General features: G+C 43.6%; 1 protein-coding gene across 1 annotated transcript; it reads right to left on the bottom strand.

Moving 5' to 3' along the window:
- Nucleotides 1-405: 405 nt before the first annotated feature.
- On the bottom strand, nt 406-23265 carry LOC132900284 (uncharacterized). The gene is made up of 4 exons (XM_060942284.1): nt 22815-23265; nt 22615-22677; nt 22261-22500; nt 406-590 (listed from the first exon to the last, which is right to left on the bottom strand). Exons 1-4 carry the CDS (start codon nt 23263-23265, stop codon nt 406-408), a joined length of 939 nt encoding a protein of 312 aa, XP_060798267.1.
- Nucleotides 23266-23591: the final 326 nt, after the last annotated feature.

Here is a 23591-nt window from a genome sequence, read left to right as displayed (position 1 = left end):
CATAAAAAGAGGTTGGTGCTGCTCACGGCATTTTTCTTGAAGTTGCCGAGCCGTGAAGATCATATCAGTGGTACCACTGGAGGCACAAAAGCCACACTGCAACTCCGGAAGGAATGTTTCAGCATGTGGTTGGAGACGGTTTGCCAAGACTCGAGAGATTATTTTGCCTACGATGGCCAGCAGCGAGATGCCACAATAATTTCCGCATTCAGATTTGTCTCCTTTCTTAAAGACTTTGACAATATCAGCATCTCATAGGTCTGATGGTAGTTCCTCTCTTTTCCAGATGAGAAGGATAAGCTTGTAGATGCAGCATTCTAACTCAACCCCTCCATGCTTAAATATCTCAGCAGGTATCCCATCAATGCCTGGAGCTTTGCCGTTTTTCATTTGTGCGATAGCAGTTCATATCTTGGCGGGCCTGGGTTCACTCCCGAGCTCCTGGTTTATAGGTAGCTGCTGAATCTCATCATAAACAGCCTCATCGACAGAGGAGTCGCGGTTCAGGAGCTCTCGGAAGTGTTCCATCCAGCAACGGTTAATGCTTTTAGCATCTTTCAGGAGAGACCCGTTACTATCCTTGACTGCTACTGCGCCACACATGTTAGGGCCATAGATCGCCTTAATGGCATTAAATAAGTTGTGGGTGTCTCCTTTGTCAGCAAGGCTTTGAATCTCATTTGCCTTGCACAAAATATGTCTCACACACACACACACACACACACAGTCTCCTTCTTCTCCCAGCTAGCGAAAACGAGGCTAACTAGCACTAATACACAACAGAAAATGGCATCGCCGAAGTTTAGTATAATTTCCGGCTGAAGCAGCTTCAAACACGGCTTAATCTTGCATTTTGTACCAGGTAACCACATGAAACCTCTGGTTTTTAGTTTCAATAACAACAGCAACTTTAAACAGTTTCAAACAGCTTACAACTAGCTCTTTATCAAATCAAATCAAGTTTATTTGTATAGCGCTTTTAACAATAAACATTGTCGCAAAGCAGCTTTACAGAATTTGAATGACTTAAAACATGAGCTAATTTTATCCCTAATCTATCCCCAATGAGCAAGCCTGTGGCGACAGTGGCAAGGAAAAACTCCCTCAGACGACATGAGGAAGAAACCTTGAGAGGAACCAGACTCAAAAGGGAACCCATCCTCATTTGGGCAACAACAGACAGCCTGACTATAATATTAACAGTTTTAACAGGTATAACCCTCAACTGTCCTCATGGGGCCATCCTTCACAGGAGTGGGGCGATAAAACTCCGACCAGACACAGGGCACCAGGATGGATCAAGCAGGTCCGAGGGGCAGAAGAGGCCGGCATCTCAATCCCAGGATCAACATGTAACTCAGAGGGACAGACTGGGGGGGGGTGGAAGAGAGAGAGAAAGAAAACACAGGTTGTTAGGTATGCCCTAAAAATGACAAGTATTAAATCTGTGTGGTAGACTCGCAGAGACGAGAGTCTTTACATAAGGCATAACACACAACAATGGCATGTTAATATGGTAAAAAATATCATGACCTGCTCTGGCTGGATGCTTGATTGGGTGATGGGAGCACACTCCTCAGCAATGATGAGATGCAGATGGGACCCTTAGGGCTGGCCAAGACAATTCAGTTACATTTCACCGGGTCTGGGACATGCGACAGAATGTCTGATGGCCGATTCCCTGCAGGCCAGTCGAGGTCTCCACCCTCTCCACCAAAAGATTTCCTGTTGACTCCATGTAACTCAGAGGGACAGATTTGGGGTGGGGGGGGAGGGAAAGAAAACACAGGTTGTTAGGTATGCCCAATGTCACCTGAATAAGTAGGAGCAGTATACATATTGCACCGAGTACAAGCAGGGACTCCGGCAACTAACTATGACAGCATAACTAAAAGGAGAGAGCCAGAAGGTAACACAGGCATGAGGGAGCCCAGGGACATAAAGCAGCCAGCCACTACACCGTCAACAAAATCGAGTGAGCAAGCGAGTGGGGACTGACAGCATCCATACATCCCAGTTTACCAAAACACTCTATGTCTGAGGACCCTCCAGATCTACACCTTTACCTCATAAACACCATTAGCAAAAGGCTTGACTAAACAGATATGTTTTCAGCCTAGACTTAAATGCTGAGACTGTGTCTGATTCCCGAACATTACTTGGAAGGCTGTTCCATAACTGTGGGGCTTTGTAAGAAAAGGCTCTGCCCCCTGATGTAGCCTTCACTATACGAGGTACCAGCAGATAGCCTGCACCTTTTGATCCAAGTAGGCGTGGCGGGTCATAGAGGAGCAGAAGTTCACTCAGGTACTGTGGTGCGAGACCATTTAGTGCTTTAAAGGTCAATAGTAGTATTTTATAATCAATACGAAATTTGATTGGGAGCCAATGCAGTGTGGATAAGACAGGTGTGATGTGGTCATATTTTCTAGTTCTAGTAAGGACTCTTGCTGCTGCATTTTGAACTAACTGGAGCTTGTTTATGCACTTATTGGAACATCCAGACAGTAAGGCATTACAATAATCCAACCTGGAGGTAACGAAAGCATGGACTAGTTTTTCTGCATCATGCAATGACATTAAATTTCTTATCTTTGCAATATTTCTGAGATAAAAGAAAGCTTTCCGGGTGATGTTATCAATGTGAGTTTCAAATGAAAGACTGGGGTCAATAATCACTCCGAGGTCTTTTACTGCTGCACGTGAAGAAACCGAAAGGCCATCCAGAGTCACTGTGTAATCAGAAAACTTACTTCTAGCTGTATGTGGTCCTAGCACAAGTACTTCAGTCTTGTCAGAGTTAAGCAGAAGGAAATTAATAAGCATCCAGTGTCTAATGTCCTTAACACATTCCTCAATTCTATTAAGCTGGTGTCTCTCATCAGGTTTTGCAGAGACATACAACTGTGTGTCATCAGCATAACAGTGGAAACTAATACAATGTTTACAAATAATATCGCCCAGAGGTAACATATATAGAGAAAAAAAAGCAGTGGACCCAAGACAGAACCTTGTGGAACACCAAACTTTACCTCGGTACGTCTAGAAATATCACCATTTATATCAGCATACTGATAACGATCAGTTAGATAAGACCTGAGCCAGGAGAGGGCCATTCCTTTAACTCCCACAACATTTTCTAGTCTATCCAGAAGAATGGAATGATCAATGGTATCAAATGCTGCACTAAGGTCAAGCAACACAAGTAGCGAGACACAGCCCTGATCAGATGCCAACAGTAGGTCGTTTACTACTTTAACCAGTGCTGTCTCTGTGCTATGATGAGGTCTAAATCCTGACTGATACATTTCATGGATGTTATTCCTATGTAAATATGAGCATAACTGCTGTGCCACAGCTTTTTCAAGGATCTTGGAGATAAAGGGGAGGTTTGATATTGGCCGATAATTGGACAGCTGACAGGGATCAAGGTCAGGTTTTTTAATCAGGGGTTTGATAACTGCTAGTTTAAAGGATTTGGGTACATAGCCAATCATAAGAGAAGAATTTATTATTTTTAGAAGCAGTTCAATTACTCCAGGCATTATCTGTTTGAATAGATGTGTCGGTAAGGGATCTAGTACGCAAGTTGAGGCTTTTGATGTAGAGATTAATGAAAGTAATTCAGTTTCTTTAAGGGGAGTAAAACATTCTAACTGATGATCTGATACAGTTATATAGTTAACTACAAGGTCACTTTCATTGTCTGACCTTAAATTAGTAGTTTGAATTTTTTGTCGGATATTCTCAATTTTGTCATTAAAAAAATTCATGAAGTCGTTGCTACTACATACTGCAGGTGTGCATGTGTTGATAGTGGAATTATTCCTGGTTAATTTTGCTACAGTATTAAATAGGAATCTAGGATTATTTTTGTTATCTTCTATTAGGGAGGAGAAATATGTTGATCTCGCAGCACTAAGAGCTTTTCTATACTTCAGGAAGCTCTCCTTCCAAGCTAATTTGAACACTACCAATTTTGTTTGATGCCATTTACGTTCCAATTTTCGAGTGGTCTGTTTTAATGTGCGAGTGTCATCATTATACCTAATTTTTTGTCTCTGACCATTTTCCTTTTTAGAGGAGCTACATTATCTAAAGTATGGCGGAATGTTGACTCTAAGCATTCAGTTGCCTGATCAAGTTCTGCAGGGGCTGACAGTGACCCAATCAAAGTTGACAGCTCTGGGAGATCATTTATAAAGCTCTGTGCAGTAGTTGACGTGAAAGTACGTTTCATACAGTAGCATGGTGAGGTGCATATATTATTACTCAGACATATCTTGAATGAGATGAGACAATGATCTGAGATAACTTCAGACTGTGGAAGTATGACTATATTATCTACGTTTAATCTGAATGTTAGTATTAGATCAAGGGTGTGACCACCATTATGGGTCGGTCCTATGACATTCTGCTTAATCCCGACTTAATCCCGATGGACACAAACACTGTTTTTAAAGGGTCTTCTGGGTTATCGAAGTGAATATTAAAATCTCCGACAACTAAAGCTTTGTCTAAGGAAATAACCAGATCTGAGATAAAATCTGCAAATTCAGAAAGAAACTCAGAATATGGCCCCGGGGGCCTGTAAATAATAAGCAATGGAATTTACTGGGTAGACTTATTTTTCGAGGCTACATACATTATATGAGTATGAAGAACTTCAAATGTATTAAATTTATAACCAGGTTTTTGTGTTACACCTAGATAATCATTATAAATAACCGTGACGCCTCCTCCTCTGCCAGTTAGACGAGGCTGGTGTATATAACTGTATCCAGGAGGACTCACTTCATTTAATGCTATATATTCATTTGGCTTAATCCATGTTTCTGTTAAACACAGTACATTAAACTCCTGATCAGTAATGAGTTCATTAACCATTAGCGCTTTAGATGTAAGAGATCTAATATTTAATAGCCCCACCTTTAGATCAAAGGTGCTGGCAGCAGCTGTACAGTCAGTATGATCCAATTTTATATTGATTAGGTTACTGGAACAAACTCTCTGAAAATTTCTACCTTTTTGTTGAGCTTGGGGAACAGACACAGTCTCGATGTAGTGGACCCTGAGTGACAACTCTGTGCAGCTAGGAGACAGTTGGTTTAGCCTGTTCGTCTGCCCCCTGGCCTTGGCTCTGGATTGTCAGAAATGAACTAGGCCTGTTCTGAGACTATGACCTATGCTGCAGGAAATGAGAGCAGCACCTTCCCGAGTGGGATGGATACCGTCCCGCCCTAACAGGCCAGCAGTGCCCTCAAAATTAGCTCAATTATCTATAAAGCCCACACTGTTTTCAGCGCACCACCTGGACAGCCAGCAGTTCAGCGACCATAACCTGCTGTAAGCTACATTGCCACGCCACATTGGGATGGGGCCAGAGCACACTACAGCATCGGACATCGCCTTCGCTAATTTAAACACCTCTACAAAGTTACTCTTAGTAACCTCAGACTGACGAAGGCGTATATCATTAGCTCCTGCATGGATAACTATCTTTGAGAACCTGTGCTTGCCTAGGACCCTAAGATTACCTGCTATGTCCGGCGCCCTGGCTCCCGGTATACACCTGACTAAAGCTGCTGGTGCCCCTAAAGGCTGAGCTAATTTCACGTGCCGTATGATAGAGTCCCCTATAACCAGAGCTCTTTCAGGTTTCTCAGTGGGTGCATCACTAAGGAGAGCAAGCCTGTTCGACACGTGATGCGGAGAGGAGTGGTGCTCCCGTGGGCAAGCCTCAGCGGTAGCTTTGGCTCTACGCTTATGCCGCCGAGCCGTCACCCATTCGCCCCGCTGTAAGGGCTCTAATGCCGGAGTTGGGGGATTGCTAACTCCACCTAGGGCGTCCAGACTTTCCCTAACAGAAACTACACTGTTCTCACGCTCACTAACCTGCTCTAAAGCCTGGACACGCGCTTCTAGCACTGTAATCGTCTCCGTCAGAGAGCTAACTAATCTGCACTTATCACAAGTAAAGCTAATAAAGCTATCGCTTGTGACGGAGGAAGAATGACTAAACATCCTGCACTCAGCACACTGAACAGGCTGAAGGTGTGCCATGATGAAAAGATTCACATACCTTAAATGAAGATCTGTTGATATTAAAGCAGATCAGATGTGGATGGTCTCCGCTTGTGGTCTTTACACAGGAGGAGAGAAAAAGAAAGCTTCCGGTCTCGGCGTTCTTCCGAAAAAAGAAAGAGAAAAAAACGGGGAAAAAAAAACGGAAAAAGGAAAGCAAAAGTGAAAAGTACAAAAACGAAAGCGACAGTACAATAAAAATGAAGAGGATACTGGAAATTTATTTGTAGAAAAAAGTTAAAAAAGGATTAGTAATTAACGCCAGCACTCGCGGGAAAAAAGGACTTGGCGCGAACAACTCAGGAAGCAGGAAGTCTTTATGTTGTGTCACTATTCTTTTCCCTCGTTTTGCCCCGTTAATAGCCTGGTACTTCATTTACACGTAGTCGGGTATTTATGAAAACGGGTATCTTCTCCTGCCCGTACTAGAAAATAATGCCATTTACACAATGCTCAAAAACAGCCAGGGAAGGCTGTCAAAAACATGTCAAACAAATAGAAAGCCAACCAGAGATCTGAAAGCCAAGGAGGAGGGACTGTCAGATCACAATGCTAAAACTCCATTTTCCCCATAACACGGAGAAAACTCCATTTTCCACTATTTACATGCAGGCATGAAAACGGAGTTTTCACAAATCTCCACTTTGCTCGGAGTTTTCGAAAGCAGCCATTTTCAGTGACTGAAACCTCCGTTTACATGTAAATGATGGGTGCAACCGCATAAATAAATATCCGTTTTTATAGACACTCAGCTATGTGTAAACAGGGTCTGAGCCTCGTCTCTTTCCTCCCTAGTCCCAACCCCTCTCTGAATCCAGTAGGTAGTTGACGCTCATCTCTGACTGGCATTAATTGGCTAATAACAGATTGAAAACTGATTACCTAAATAAACAGAGGAAACGACATGAGACATTCAAAGACCATCAAGACATGGGACATTTCAGCACCCTCCCAAATAAAGCACCAAACACAGACCTCTCCACATCAATGCAAACCCACCTCACAACAGCAGCAATTCAACAAACAACAGTTCAAGATACACCGCACATTTGCCAACCTAACACATGTCCAAAGAAACAAAACATCATGTGCAGCAGGGCACTACATATATATATATATATATATATATATATATATATATATATATATATATATATATATATATATATATATGTGTGTGTATATATGCTTTTTTCTTTTTCAATTTTTTTCTTTTGTCTGTCACTGCTCTTAGTTTATTTTTTAATAATTGCATTTGACTATTTTATATAAATTGTAATTGTGTTTTATTTCTGTTAGGTTTTGATCTGTCTGTACTGAAGGAGGTAGAATTGACAAAGTATGATCTAGGAATGTAGACCCTAAGAGATTCTGCCTCACGGATCAATCCGGGAGCAAACAGTCACTGACATAGACACAGCTGCTCAGAGATGTTTCTCATTTTATTGTTGGACAAACATGAGTATATATTCACATTCAAGAGTGTGTTGTAGCTATGTGATTGGATAATGATTTAAGAAGCTGAGTTGTCTGTGTGTGACTGAGTAATGTAGAAGAGTGATGAAGCATTACATCACTAGTTTACACTACACAACTATATGAAAGAAGAAAGACATTATGTACCATTACATCACTCATCAGGATCATAGTCTGATGAAAAGAATTATGAGATTACTGGTCAACATAACCTTCATTAAGCAGAGAGCAGAATGTGTGAGCAAAATCTCAAGGATTTAACTAACCAAAACAAGTAGCAATCAGAACAGCCTGCACCAGTTTCAGGAACAAGTAGCAATCAGATCAGCCTTTATGAGTTTCAAGCATGCCAAACATATATTTCTATCAATGCCCTTTTAGTTTCTGAAAGGATCTGTTGCATGTTTGCTCACACTGGACTTTCCTCATCTTTAAGTTTGAGGTCTTGCACTGATACAACTATAGCACTTTTTACAATACACACTGTCGCAAAGCAGCTCCACAAAGAAACAAAGACCCCAAGCCCATGAGCCAATAAACTAATTTACTCCTCATAAGTAAACCTATGGTGATGGTGGCAAGGAAAACCTCCCACAGATGACATGGGGAAGAAACCTTGAGAGGAACTAGACTCAAAAGGGAACCCATCCTCATTTGGGTGATTACCGATAGCATGATTATAAATAACTTATTTCCATAATGGTGTTCTACAGTGGTGTTTGAAAGTTTGTGAACCCTTTAGAATTTTCTATATTTCTGAATAAATATGACCTAAAACATCATCAGATTTTCACACAAGTCCTAAAAGTAGATAAAGAGAACCCAGTTAAACAAATCAGACAAAAATATTATACTTGGTCATTTATTTATTGAGGAAAATGATCCAATATTACATATCTGTGAGTGGCAAAAGTATGTGAACCTCAAGGATTAGCAGTTAATTTGAAGGTGAAATTAGAGTCAGGTGTTTTCAATCAATGGGATGACAATCAGGTGTGAGTGGGCACCCTGTTTTATTTAAAGAACAGGGATCGATCAAAGTCTGATCTTCACAACACATGTTTGTGGAAGTGTATCATGGCACGAACAAAGGATATTTCTGAGGACCTCAGAAAAAGCGTTGTTTATGCTCATCAGGCTGGAAAAGGTTACAAAACTATCTCTAAAGAGTTTGGACTCCACCAATCCACAGTCAGACAGATTGTGTACAAATGGAGGAAATTCAAGACCATTGTTACCCTCCCCAGGAGTGGTCGACCAACAAAGATCACGCCAAGAGCAAGGCGTGTAATAGTCGGTGAGGTCACAAAGGACCCCAGAGTAACTTCTAAGCAACTGCAGGCCTCTCTCACATTGGCTAATGTTAATGTTCATGAGTCCACCATCAGGAGAACACTGAACAACAATGATGTGCATGGCAGGGTTGTAAGGAGAAAGCCACTGCTCTCCAAAAAGAACATTGCTGCTCATCTGCAGTTTGATAAAGATCACGTGGACAAGCCAGAAGGCTACTGGAAAAATGTTTTGTGGACGGATGAGACCAAAATAGAACTTTTTGGTTTAAATGAGAAGCATTATGTTTGGGGAAAGGAAAACACTGCATTCCAGCATAAGAAACTTATCCCATCTGTGAAACATGGTGGTGGTAGTAACATGGTTTGAGCCTGTTTTGCTGTATCCGAGCCAGGACGGCTTGCCATCATTGATGGAACAATGAATTCTGAATTATACCAGCGAATTCTAAAGGAAAATGTCAAGACATCTGTCCATGAACTGAATCTCAAGAGAAGGTGGGTCATGCAGCAAGACAACAACCCTAAGCACACAAGTTGTTCTACCAAAGAATGGTTAAAGAAGAATAAAGTGAATGTTTTGGAATGGCCAAGTCAAAGTCCTGACCTTAATCCAATCGAAATGTTGTGGAAGGACCTGAAGCGAGCAGTTCATGTGTGGAAACCCACCAACATCCCAGAGTTGAAGCTGTTCTGTACGGAGGAATGGGCTAAAATTCCTCCAAGCCAGTATGCAGGACTGAGCAACAGTTACCGCAAACGTTTAGTTGCAGTTATTGCTGCACAAGGGGGTCACACCAGATACTGAAAGCAAAGGTTCACATACTTTTGCCACTTACAGATATGTAATATTGGATCATTTTCCTCAATAAATAAATGACCAAGTATAATATTTTTGTCTGAATTGTTTAACTGGGTTCTCTTTATCTACTTTTAGGACTTGTGTGAAAATCTGATGATGTTTTCAGTCATATTAATGCAGAAATATAGAAAATTCTAAAGGGTTCACAAACTTTCAAGCACCACTGTATATAATCACAAAGTACAATTTGCAACCAAGAAATTCCTCATAGTTTTAACATGATGTCTATTTTATTTAAGTATATTTGGTGGTAAGTGGCACTCACAAGTTGCCAGCATATGGGCCATAAGTGAGTGTTATGAGAAAGCTAATACAAAGATTACTATATGTGTATGTGAAAAGAAGATGTCAAAAGTGAGATGAGATGAGATGAGATGAGATGAGATGAGATGAGATGAGGTCCCCTAAGGACTATTTGATTGCTTGTATTGCTCTTGTCAAAGGTGAGATGTCAACAAGAAGGAAGAAGAAGAACTTTATTTATCACACATACACTTAAGAACAGTGTAATTCCTCTCTGCATTTAACCCATCTGAAGCAGTGAACACACATATGCAAACACACGTAAGCACTGAGCACACATATATACCCAGAGCAGTGGGCAGCCATGCTACGGCACCCGGGGAGCAGTTGGGGGTTAGGTACGTTGCTCAAGGGCACTTCAGCCCAAGGCCGCCTCATGTTAACCTAACCACATGTCTTTAAACTGTGGGGGAAGCCAGAACATCTGGAGGAAACCCATGCAGACACAGCAAGAACATGGGAAGAGATCCCCCAAGGACTTCTTGATTGCTGAATCGATCCTGTCAAAGGTGAGATGAAATGAGATGAGGTCCCCTAAGGACTTTTTGATTGCTGTATTGCTCCTGTCAAAGGTGAGATGTCAACAGGAAGGGATGACACTATTTTAGATGACTTGCATGTATCCACTGTGGTTTCTCATCAGCTGTTCTCGTTCAGGCTGTGCACTCAATCACCTGGAATAAATGTGTGAATAGGCTTTTCTGAGGGCAGAGGGAGAGACACAGAGACATAACCAAGTATACTTTTCAAGTTCTCGATCGAAGTTTAAGTAATCACTGACAATCACGTCCAGCTCACCTGTAAATGAAACACCAGGGTTACTTTTGGTCCAAGGGTTTGGGAATAGTCAGTCCATAATTCCCACAAAAGGATGAGGGTTAAGTACATTGCAATTTTTTTTTTGCAAGGGATGGATGGTAAAAGGTCAAGTCGGTCTCAGTATCCTGAGTCTGTGTAGCCTGTTTCAGTTTCAAGCAGTTTCTGTAGCCTGTTCCAGTTTCAAGCATCAAGTAGCCATCAGACCAGCCTGTACTATTTTCAAGCATGCCAAACATATATTTATATCAATTTCTTTGTTTTATTTCACTTTGAGCTCAAATTACATGTTAAAATTTATTAAAGGTGCTATATAAATAAATATATTGAACTGGGTTTCAGCAGCATAGATTAAGTTTAAACATTGATTTAATCCAGATTTACAGTGGTGCTTGGAAGTTTGTGAACCCTTTAGAATTTTCTTTATTTCTGCATAAATAGGACCTAAAACATCATCAGATTTTCACACAAGTCCTAAAAGTAGGTAAACAGAACCCAGTTAAACAAATGAGACAAAAATATTATACTTGGTCATTTATTTATTGAAGAAAATTATCCAATATTACACATCTGTGAGTGGCAAAAGTATGTGAACCTTTGCTTTCAGTAACTGGTGTGACCCTCTTCTGCAGCAATAACTGCAACTAACCATTTCCGGTAACTGTTGCTCAGTCCTGCACACCACCTTGGAGGAATTTTAGCCCATTCCTCCATACAGAACAGCTTCAATTCTGGGATGTTGGTGGGTTTCCTCACATGAACTGCTCACTTCAGATCCTTCCATGACATTTTGATTGGATTATGGTCAGGACTTTGACTTGGCCTTTCCAAAACATTAACTTTATTCTTCTTTAACCATTCTTTGGTAGAACAACTTGTGTGCTTAGGGGTCATTGTTTTGCTGCATGACCCACCTTCTCTTGAGATTCAGTTCATGGACAGATTTCCTGATATTTTACTTTAGAATTCACTGGTATAATTAAGAATTCATTGTTCCATCAATGATGGCAAGCCATCCTGACCCAGATGCAGCAAAACAGGCCCAAACCATGATACTACCACCACCATGTTTCACAGATGGGATAAGATTCTTATGCTGGAATGCAGTGTTTTCCTTTCTCCAAACATAATGTAGCTCATTTAATCCAAAAAGTTATATTTTGGTCTCATCTGTCCACAAAACATTTTTCCAATAGCCTTCTGGCTTGTCCACAAGATCTTTATCAAACTGCAGATGAGCAGCAATGTTCTTTTTGGAGAGCAGTGGCTTTCTCCTTGCAACCCTGCCATGCACACTATTGTTGTTCAGTGTTCTCCTGATGGTGGACTCATGAACATTAACATTAGCCAATGTGAGAGAGGTCTTCAGTTGCTTAGGAGTTACACTGGGGTCCTTTGTGACCTCACCAACTATTACACTCCTTGCTCTTGGAATGATCTTTACTGGTCGACCACTCCTGGGGAGGGTAACAATGATCTTGAATTTCTTTCATTTTTACACAGATTGGTGGAGTCCAAACTCTTTAGAGATGGTTTTGTAACCTTTTCCAGCCTGATGAGCATCAACAACACTTTTGCTGATGTCCTGTAATGGAAATTTCTAATAAACACTTCAGAATGCTTAGCAGTCGTCTTTTCAGTTATTTATTATAGTAGATCATATAACAGATATATAAAATAGGAAAGGAAAGAGAAGAATAGAAGAAGACACCACTTCTGATGATGCTGAGAGTACGCGCACTCTGAGTTGCGTTTTAGGAATGTTATCTATTATACTCTGAAAGCATTCTCTCACTGCTTGTGTCTTCATGTGATTGGCTCAAGATTTTCTGTGAAGCTTTGTTAAAGCGTGCACCTGGCGTGCTCTGGTATGTGCAGGCGGATGCAAGTTAGGGAGAGCTCAAGCTCCCTGCTTATCACCACCGAGGTCAGGAAAGGTGGTTACATCATGAGAAGATGCGTAGTTAAGATGAACTCAAGCACCCTGCTCATTACCACCAAGGCCACAGAAAAGTGATTACAACATTGAAAAAAACATCTTTCTCAGTATATTAGGCCACTTGAGCTCAACACACAGAAACAGAGAGAATAGGAATGTTCATCCACTAAATTTCCCTCACATTCTCCCCCCTTTTTATCCTACAGGATAATAATTGCTAAAGAAAGAAAAGAACTGTACACAGTTTCAGTGATAAGAGAGATTTGACTTAACACGTCATTGAGTGTACAGGGATAATGCTAGGGCTATTTTTTATAAGACATAGACATCTTAAGTTAACGCTAGCAAGCTACATACATAGATCAGGAAACAATATAACAGGAAACAACCACAAATGAAAATGTTTTAAGTTCAGGCTAATTTCATGTCAACTGTGCTGATGTCATCAAACGGTGGGTTGTGGTCTTCGTGTGGGTTTTGGAGGCCAGTCAGGTAAGTCGTCTGAGTCTATTTTCCCATCTGGTAACCGATATTTGTCAGCTGCCTCTGAAACACAGACATACAACATTGACAGAAAACAGGGAGCAAACATAGCATCACAATCACTTAGCCCAGGACTGGTATGGTGGATAGAATCAGAGTTTTCCATCCACTGAACTAACACGATCAGCTGTCTTCAACTCCTCCATGTTCATCTGCTCGTAATTGTTCAGCAACCTTGCGCATCTTGTTCAGTGCCTCAGTGATGTTACTGAGTTAACCCTTGCCCTTCTTGATGTGTATTGGTGCTCAGAGGGCGGACACGCCCTATCAGCCCTCGTCCCACCTCACCGGGCCTTGGAGGAAACTCGAAACCCTAAGACTTGTCTATCGGCTAGACACTGAAATACTCTCCCTATTGAGGGTGCATGCGTGATTGATGTGATACTAGCACTGTTCCATGCAGTGATGCCTTTCTTCCTCATGAGCTTTAGTCAGCGTCTGGTCACTTAGGCCTTCCTCTTCCTCCTGCTCACCCGGTTCAGGAACCCTCCTGTAGTGGCTAGCGTTGATCCACATCACTCTGCCTGTGACCTTCACTGCCGTTGGGGTCGTGAGCATGACCTGGAATGGGCCATTCCACCGTGGCTTGTTCCACTTGGTTCGTCGGAAGTCCTTCACCACGATCCAATCCCCTGGTTGTAGATCCCTCAGAGGGTTTGAGAAGTGCTTCTTTTACCTGTTTGTGGATAAATTTCAAAGCAGAGGACAACGTTGCACAGTAATTCAACATTGCATCATCACACAGTGTGGTGTCTGGCAGTGTTCTCTGAACTGGCCCTATCCCTGTGTTGGGTACTCGTCCAAACAGAATTTCAAAATGGGCTTAACCCATGTTTAGGTCTAGTTTGCATCCTCATTTGTGTGAGTACTACAGGGAGGACCTTTGTCCATCCTAGCCCTGTTTCTGCACAAGCTTTGCTTAGTTCATTTTAAGGGACCCATTTTCCCTCTCTAAGTGTCAGTTCAATGAAGTCCATTTGGAGATGATCAAATGGTTTGTCTGGTATTGGGTGTGCTGCTTGAGTTTGATACCTTGACCTGCATTATGTTGTGCACATATCAAGCATTGCTTGCAAAATTTCACAGCATAATTTGAAAACCCCTTTGTGAACCATCTCTTTGTTACTTCTGCTACCATCCCCCCTTTTGACACATGGGTGAGCCCATGTGCCAATTTTGCATAGAAAGGGAACATGTATTTTGGTAGACAGGGACGGCCCGAGGGACAAACCCAGACCAAGTTTGCAAAGATACCGCCTGCCTGTTTCCAGACTCGTCTCTTGTCCTGGGTGGCAGTGCTCTGAAGGTCTGCTAGCTGTAAACAGGGGGTAGAAACCTGAGGAAAAGGCAAGGTTAGAGGGTGAACTGGAAGTTGAGGCTGCACACTTAGCTGCCGCGTCAGCCCTGGCATTCCCTTGAGACACAAGATCAGTATTGTTAGCAGCACACTTACACACAGCAATGGCTCTAGGGAGTAGAATAGCATCCAATAACTCAGAGACCAGTGTATGATGTGCAATGGGAGATCCTGTGCTAGTGAGAAAATTTCTGTGTTTCCAAATAGAGCCAAAATCTTGCACAATGCCAAACGTGTACCTACTGTCCATAAAAATATTGACAGATCACCCTGCAGCCAACTTGCATGTCTTGATAAGGGCACAGAGCTCTGCGGCCTGCGCCGACAGGTTTGAGGACAGACACGACGCCTTGAGGACCTCGTGATCTGAGACTACGGCAAAACCTACTTTCTTCTTTCCCATCTCTGGGTCTCTGGAGGCTGAACCATCCACATAGAGGACCATGTCTGGATTTTCCAAAGGGTCGCTCTTTAAGTCTGCCCTGGGGGATCAAAAATCGTTAGTGAGAGCAACACAGTCATGTGGCTCTCCATCGTCCTCTGTAGGGAGAAGAGAGGCAGAATTCAGAACAGAACAACGTTTCACAATGATGTTAGGCATATCAAGTATGACAGTGTTATACTTCAACCATCTCTGTGCTGACAAATGTGGTCTTTTTCTCCAACAGAAGCAGGGAGACAGCATGTGGGACCAAAAGGGTGAGGTTAGAATACCCCGCAATATTTCTGGGGGCAGTTACCGCCTTTTCAGCTGCAGCAACTGCATGCAGGCAAACAGGACATCCAGCCGCCACTGAATCCAGCCTGCTGGAGAAGTAAGCTACAGGTCTCAATCTATCCCCATGTTTCTGCAAAAGAACAGAGGTTATGAAACCCTTCTTTTCATCTACAGTTTGAACAAATGGTTTATTGGGGTCAGGCAGTCCCAGAGTGCGTGTGGTCTGCAGAGCACTCTTTAGGGATGTCAGGCGCGTGCAGGACAGCCGCAGTATTGACAGCTTGCAGATCTTGGACAAACCTCCACTCATCGGGCTGGGATGGTTTTCTTGCCTTCTTAACTGGAAAAAATAGGAGTGCGCACTGGAGAGTCCTGGCAAGGGACAATTACATCTGCCTTCAGCAACGAATCAAAGACCGGTCTTATACCTGTGATTGCTTCTGGTTTGAGTGGGTACTGGGTCTGTCTAGGCCTGAAATCTGATTTGGGGGTGATCACCACTGGTTCAGCATTCTTTATTAGGCCTACATCATGTTTACCCTTCACCCAAATGGAATTTGGAACTCCTGCCAATTTGGGGTGCACCTCTGCTGGAGTTATGCCTGTGGAAACAGAGGCAAACAGGCCACTATGGCCAGGGTCCCCAGGACCCTGGCCATCAGTGGCTAATATTATGCTGCACTTAACATACACACACATAGCATAACTTTGTTTGTAGACCCCAAGCTTTTGGCAAAACAACACACTAGGGTCCTCTGTTTGGGACCACTCATTGCCATTGGCTGCGCACTTCTTGACCCACTTCCCCACATCTTTCCAATGGGCAGCTCGTGGCCTTGCTAATGAGAATGGGATATAGAATTAATGATGTCAAAGAAATCATGTTGGCAGCAGTCAACCTCAGAGTCCTCTGTCATGAGGCCATGTATAACATTTGAGAACACTGCGATGAGCATTGATGCAGCTGTTTGGACAATGAGTAAAATGGACCTGCACAGCACAATAATGTTTAGACCAATATGTAGTTTTGAGGGTCAGTCTTTCACGTGCATGGGGGTCTGCAAACCAAGTCTTTTCAAACTCTACATCTTGCCCTTGGTGAACATGTGCTGTGCAATGCAAATCTTCCTCTTTCATATAATCTGTGTCAACTGATGAGGTGTTCAAGTATGCAAGCTATACAAGGTGTTTGGGAGTTTGTGTGAGTTGATCTGAGCAGAGCCGCCAGACATACACATACCGGGGGCTTCCAAACCCATACTGCACACTGCACATTTCACTTACTTCAATAGTTAGTCCATCTGGAGTGGACGTGAGATTTACTCCTAATTTGCACATTAAATCACGTGCTAACAAATTTACTGGACATGTATGTGAGATGAGAAAAGAGTGGGATGTAACCATTCCTCCCTCGCTTTTACACGGGAGGTTGACTGAGAAAGTTTCGGTTAGGGGTCATCCTGAGATACCCATTGTCTGAATAGAATTTGAGCTGAGTGGTGGGTCTACTGGAAGTACCCCATGTTGTATCACTGAGTGTGCTGCTCCAGAATCTACTAAAAAGGTTACCACATGCCCACATACAGTGAGGGGCATACAAGGGAGTTTAGAGAAGGGAGTAGTTGTGTATTTTAACAAACTTAATGCAACTTCAGGTGTATCTATTTGGACTGGTGTATCGGGCATTCCTGTGTAGTCTTGCTGTTGCATGCAGGTGCTGCTACTAATGTGTTTAACATTATGTGAATGCTCCTGTCTATGTATATGTGTATCATCAGGTGTGTGTGTGTGTGTGTTACCTCCCCTGTTCTCTGTGCGGGGCCCGTTCCCGGAGTCTGCCCGTCAGTCTGCTTTGCTGTACTCCTCACAGGGCTTCTGGCTGCTACTGTGGAGACAATCTCGAGCAATGTGTCCCTTCTGATTGCAGTTGTAGCAGGTTGCGCCTTTTATCCAGGACGAGTCACCCTAGGTCGTCCTGCCTCAGCCCCTACCTCGACCTCTTCCTCTTCTTCTTCCTCTTTGTCCAGGCTGAACAGTCATTGCCAGCCGCGCTCCAGTCTGGTGTAGTCGCTCGCTGGTCAGCTTCTGGCCACTCTTTGGAAACCTTGTTCCAATCTATACCCATCTTGGTCATGATTAGGCAGCGAAGTTCATGGGTGGTCGGTCGGAATTCTCTGCAAAATATCAACAGCTCATTACCAAATCTCTTTCCTCCTACCTCTCTCACATTGGGAAGAGAAGCCATGCTTTCCTTCATGTCAGCTGTCGTCCAGGGTCTGTGGACTAAAAGTACGCTGTCAGCTCCAGCCACTTCCACCATTGGAAGATGAAGGACTTCAGATTTTAGGTTACGGCCTTGTGGACCCACTGGTGAGCACGTGGTCAGGTCCAGGAGGGTGTCTTTTCCATCGCTATATGCAAGACCGGATCTCACATGTGACGGAGAAGTGAAGAGAAGCGCTGATGCTGGAGGTGGCTGATAGGCTGGGAGAGATTCCAGAGGCTCAGTTTTTTTTTCTTTGTCTCGACTTCTCCCCTTCTCTGTGGGTGAGGCGCTTGTGGGAATGATGCTCTGCCTTGCTGAGGAGGCAGTGTGTGTCGGGGTGGTGGGGCAGACTCCAGGTCAGGGTCCATCTGAAATTTCAAACACTGAGAAGTGGGTGAGAGCCCTGCCTGTCGTTTCTCTCTTTTGTACTCTCTCTTAAGTGTTTCTTCTTTCCATGCAGAAAATGCCCTCCAGTCCCCTAAAAACTTAACATTATCTGCAGACTCTTCTTTTCCCTTCTGTTTCAACTTTTCTTCTAACTGTTCTATCTGCCTGGGATTAAAACTGCCCTTTTCAGGGAATCCTAAGTCCTTTACCCATATGTCAAACTGTGCCAAACAATCCTCGCCATATGAGGTTTTCATAAACTGGATGTTTGGGTTGTCATAGGAACACCCACTTCTTATTATAGCACATGTAGCCTCAGGCTTACTTGCTTCTTCCTTTCCTTTCTCTAACTTGCTGCTTCTGTTCCCCATTGTACACTGTTATATTAATAGGCTGTGACAACAGCGGCTGAGTTTCTTTATCAGAATCACAAAAAGAACAGGTTGGACTATGTCCAAAAATGCGACACAATAATCTTTTAGGTGTGTTCTTATTACATAGTAAACAATTTATCTGACATATGCCTTAAACCAAAGTACGTAGGTATCATTTAACACAACAACCTCAAAGACAACTCGCGCATGTGTACAAAATCTGTTTCTCTGTTTCAGAATTTGGAGGATGACAGTACTCTGTTAATTCATCAATATTTTGCGTGCACACCGGTGTGTCTTTGCGACTTAGTGATTGAACCTCTCTATCCCGTTCCTCCGACGGGCCAGTTGTTCACACAGAACAAAGGGAGCAAGATTCAATTCTTTCCAGTTAGGAATCGCTGAACGTGAGTCCGTTGAGACACGCACTTGTACTTCCTTTGCTCAAGTAGGTGAGCCGTTACCCAGTTGTCACTTGGGCGGATAATTCTCTTATGCAACCCAATAAACTACTCACGGTTTATTGTCTCAGAATTGTGTTTTATCCATTTTCTGCAAACATATTGATGGCATCACAGCTTAGCAGTCCTCCTGGGCTTGGACAAACTTCTGTCCATCTCTTATATCAGTCTTCCTTGACTGGGACAATCTCTGTCCATCTCTTATATCCTTTTTTAAATACTAGGACAAATCTCTGTCCATTTCTTGTATCATTCTTTAAATACTGTTTCCACTAATTTCTTTACACAAGAATGCAAAGTTATCACTTACTGGTTCGGTGAGCCCTGATGGCCTGGTCTCTCGTCCGAGTTCTCAGCTCCGCACCATAGCCTTGGGAGTGTTCCGTCATCCGAGGATCAGACGCATAGAGCCCACCCAGGGGACGCCAAATTGTAATGGAAATTTCTAATAAACACTTCAGAACGCTTAGCAGTCGTCTTTTCAGTTATTTATTATAGTAAATCATATAACAGATATATAAAATAGGAAAGGAAAGAGAAGAATAGAAGAAGACACCACTTCTGATGATGCAGAGAGTACATGCACTCTGAGTTGTGTTTTAGGAATGTTATCTATTATACTCTGAAAGCATTCGCTCACTGCTTGTGTCTTCACGTGGTTGGCTCAAGATTTTCTATGAAGCTTTGTTAAAGCGTGCACCTGGCGTGCTCTGGTATGTGCAGGCGGATGCGAGTTAGGGAGAGCTCAAGCTCCCTGCTTATCACCACCGAGGTCAGGAAAGGTGGTTACATCATGAGAAGATGCGTAGTTAGGACAAACACAAGCACCCTGCTCATTACCACCAAGGCCACAGAAAAGCGATTACAACATTGGAAAAAACATCTTTCTCAGTCTATTAGGCCACTTGAGCTCAACACACAGAAACAGAGAGAATAGGAATGTTCATCCACTAAATTTCCCTCACAGTCCTCAGAAATTTCCTTTGTTCTTGCCATGATACACTTCCACAAACATGTGTTGTGAAGATCAGACTTTGATAGATCCCTGTTTTGAAATAAAACAGGGTGCCCACTCACACCTGATTGTCATCCCATTGATTGAAAACACCTGACTCTAATTTCACCTTCAAATTAACTGCTAATCTTAGAGGTTCACATACTTTTGCCACTCACAGATATGTAATATTGGATCATTTTCTTCAATAAATAAATGACCACGTATAATATTTTTGTCTTGTTTGTTTAACTGGGTTCTCTTTATCTACTTTTAGGACTTGTGTGAAAATCTGATGTTTTAGGTCATATTTATGCAGAGATATAGAAAATTATAAAGGGTTCACAAACTTTCAAGCACCACTGTATCTAGCAAGGCAGATGCACTAAATCTTGTTTTAATATAATAAAGATTGTGAAATAAAAAATCCATCATATAAATTCTGGTTTCAGTTTTCAGTCATCTTGGATTAAATTATTTTCAGGCTTTAAATTTAATCTGAGATGGTCTAATTTTCCAAAATGGTATATGATCAGTTAATTAAATAAAGGTTATGCCTGTTAAAAAATTAAAAGGTTTATGTGGCAGCGGGGGTGTGGTCAAGCGTCAGTCTGTGAATGGAGGGCCGAGTCAGGGAAGGTAAGTGGCAGAATCACTGCACCTGATGTAAGTTAACCTGTGTTTGTGTGTCTTCCCCAGTGACTGCGCCCTATAAAAGGAGAGAGAGAGCAGAGGAAGGGAGCCCTCTCCCCAGCCAGAACACTTGTGTGTGTGTGTGCGTGTGCGTGCGTGTGTGGCTGGGAGACTCTGAAAAGCTACAAATAAAAAGAGTTTTGAGAACTCAGTTCTGGCCTGCCGAGTTTCTGTGCTCCACCCACCTGCTCTGATTCCTACAGTGGTGCCGAAACCCGGGACCACAGCACAGAGGAGAACAGCCCCATGGAGTCCTCCCCCTTCAAGGACCTGATCCATGCCCTCACCACGGCCCAACAGATCCAGTACCAGGTGCTGGTCGCCCTCTGGAAGGAGCAGGAGCAAAGGTTCGAGGCCCTGGTGCTGGCGCAGCAGGAAGATCATCAGGCGTTCCAGCACCTACTCGTGTTGGCAGGGTCCACCACCTCCATGGGCCTTCCCCACCTCACCCTAACAAAGATGGGCCCACACGATGACCCCGAAGCCTTCCTCGCGCTCTTTGAGCAGGCAGCAGAGGCCTGGGGCTGGCCAGTGGAACAGCGCGCGGCGCGCCTCCTCCCCCTGCTAACGGGCAAGGCGCAGCTGGCCACGCTACAGCTCCCTGCCAACAGCCGGCTGGTCTAAGCCGACCTCCGCCGGGCCGTCCTCCAGTGTGTGGGGTGCACCCCGGAACAACAATGGCAGCACTTCCATGCTCTGCGCCTGGAGGAGGTCGGCTGGCCGTTCACGTTGGGCCAGCAACTCCGGGAGGCCTGCCAGCGGTGGCTGAGGGCTGACAACCGTGACACCAAGGGAATCGTTGATCTGGTGGCACTGGAACAATTCATCGCCCGACTTCCTGAAGGAACAGCGGAGTGGGTCCAGTGCCATCTCCCGGCGTCGCTGGATCAGACCATAGAGCTGGCGGAGGACCATTTGGCAGCTGTTCCAACAGCAGGACAGCATGTCTCCTCTTCTCCCCTCTCTCTCTCTCTCTCTCCCTCCCTTTCTGTTCCTCGTCCTAGCCCCGTTCCCCCACCATGGAGGCAGGGGCTGGCTCCACCCCAGCCGGTCCGCCGCACCCATGGTGCCCTATAGTGATGCGCGGGTTGGCTTTTTTTAACACCCGCCCCAACCCGACCCGTGCGGACTTCCAACCCGCCCCGCCCACCCCGCAAAAATATGTTCGGATTGTGACCCAAATCCGACCCGACCCGAGGGGGAAAGGGCGGGGGGGGGGAATTAATTTGTAACACTAATCAAAACGATATGGGTATGCGCTGAATTCACGTTTTTAGGGAAACATTAATTGTGTATCAAACAGTAACAAAGAAACCGAAAGATGGATTTTACACCATTCTTTATTGAAGGATTGTGAAACATTGGATGAAAGACATCGCTCTCTTGCGCACACAGACACAAGATCCCTTCTATCGCAAAACACTAGTTTTCAACAGTAACTGACTCAAACGATTTAAACATCAGATCTGACAAATTTAACTTTTGTAGGTCTTTTCACGCAATTTTGCCCATTTAATAACCGTGGTATTTCGCCAAACTAGGTTATCCTACAAATTGAAAACTACAAAACTGAAAAAAAAAATACTGGCCGATTGTAGGCTATTTATGACAACTGTTTGGAAGCGCTATGGAGAAAGAGAATGGCATCCACCGTCCCTGGGTTTAGCCTATTTCGGCCCGCTTCCAACACGCGACCTGATGAACTGAACGCACGCTTGCTCGAAGCGCTGGTTGCAGGAACGCAAAGCACCGCTCTTGCCAGCATCGACATTAGAGGGAAATCATGACAATGAGCCCCCCAAAAGCCAAGGACATCTTCATTACATTCATCAAGGCTGAAGTGTGACTGCATATAACGCTGTACTTCATCTGGCTCTATAAGATCCGGCGTGTCTTCCCATTCCAGGAACATCCTGCGCCTTTTCAGTAAATGTTCTGTCAAAATGAACAAGAGACGTCACCATTTCACTAAAGTATGAGCATACATTTGATCTGTCAAGGTTAGAAACAAGCTGTGTGAAACATTTCACATTATTCTATGGCTGTTACCTCGCATGGTTGGGCCTATAGCTTCTGCTTCTTCTCTCTGTGTTTCGCTTGTGTCGTCTGCTGCTAAAAGGCGAAAGGGATCCAATGTTATTATTATTATTATTATTATTATTTATTATTATTATTATTATTATTATATCTTTCAGTATACAGGGTATTGATTTTGGTAATATAGCCGATACAGTGAGGCTTCCATTTACCTTGCCTTTGCGCAGTCTGAGCTTGCAGAGCTGGAATGAGGGCTGTAGTCAGTCTCCTGGCTTCAGCTTGGACTACCAAGCTTTCATCTGGTGAGAGCATCTTTAGGCTCTTGAATCGCGGTGAGAGGAAAGTGGCAATTTTATGGATAGGGGTGATGGTCATCTTGTCATTCAAGAGCTCTCCGGCATGTCTGCGAATGTGCTCCATGTACAGTGGGTCCCCGCACCTAGGCTCACAGTGCATTCGCAGCCTGTGGTACCATAACAAAACTGAGTTGATAGTTGGGTATCGGTATCCCTCCATGTCCTCTGAAGCATGTTTGAAAGGGGTCAAAAATTTGCCAACTGCAATGAGGACCTCCACCTGTATGCCCTCAATTCGGTGTTCTTGACCCTTGTCTTGGAGCAGTTCTCTAATCTCACTGTGTTGCCTCGCAATTGAGTTCAACATCTCCGCTTTAGTATTCCACCAAGTCTCGCTTTCCTGAACCACAGCATGCGGAAGGATGAGTGTGCTTCCAGATTTTTTAAGGTAAGCAACCAGGTGCTTGCACTGATTAATTTGGTCAGTTACATCAACCATACAATCTGGCGTGTCCCTTTCGTCGAATGTATGTTTCAGGATGGTGTTGATAACGTGCGCTGCGCAGGGTGTCCAAGAATAATTCTTGAGTGCAGCCTTAATGTTGGGGCCTTAGTCACTCACAAAGACAACCTTTGACAGATTATCAGGTGATATGCCAACTTCAAGAAGTTCTTTGGTGATCTGTTCATGTA

The sequence above is a fragment of the Neoarius graeffei genome, chromosome 16 (assembly GCF_027579695.1).
Source record: "Neoarius graeffei isolate fNeoGra1 chromosome 16, fNeoGra1.pri, whole genome shotgun sequence".
Taxonomy (NCBI): Eukaryota; Metazoa; Chordata; class Actinopteri; order Siluriformes; family Ariidae; genus Neoarius; species Neoarius graeffei.
Note: the sequence above shows the minus strand (reverse complement) of the source record. Positions and strands in the feature narration are given on the sequence as shown.

Coding starts and splice junctions, on each gene's coding strand:
- LOC132900284 (XM_060942284.1), bottom strand. CDS start 23,265: ATGTTGAACTCAATTGCGAGGCAACACAGTGAGATTAGAGAACTGCTC. Junction 22,501..22,614: donor TATAGGCCCAACCATGCGAG/GTAACAGCCATA, acceptor TCATTTTGACAG/AACATTTACTGAAAAGGCGC. Junction 591..22,260: donor GCGTGCGTTCAGTTCATCAG/GTCGCGTGTTGG, acceptor TGTGTGGCGCAG/TAGCAGTCAAGGATAGTAAC.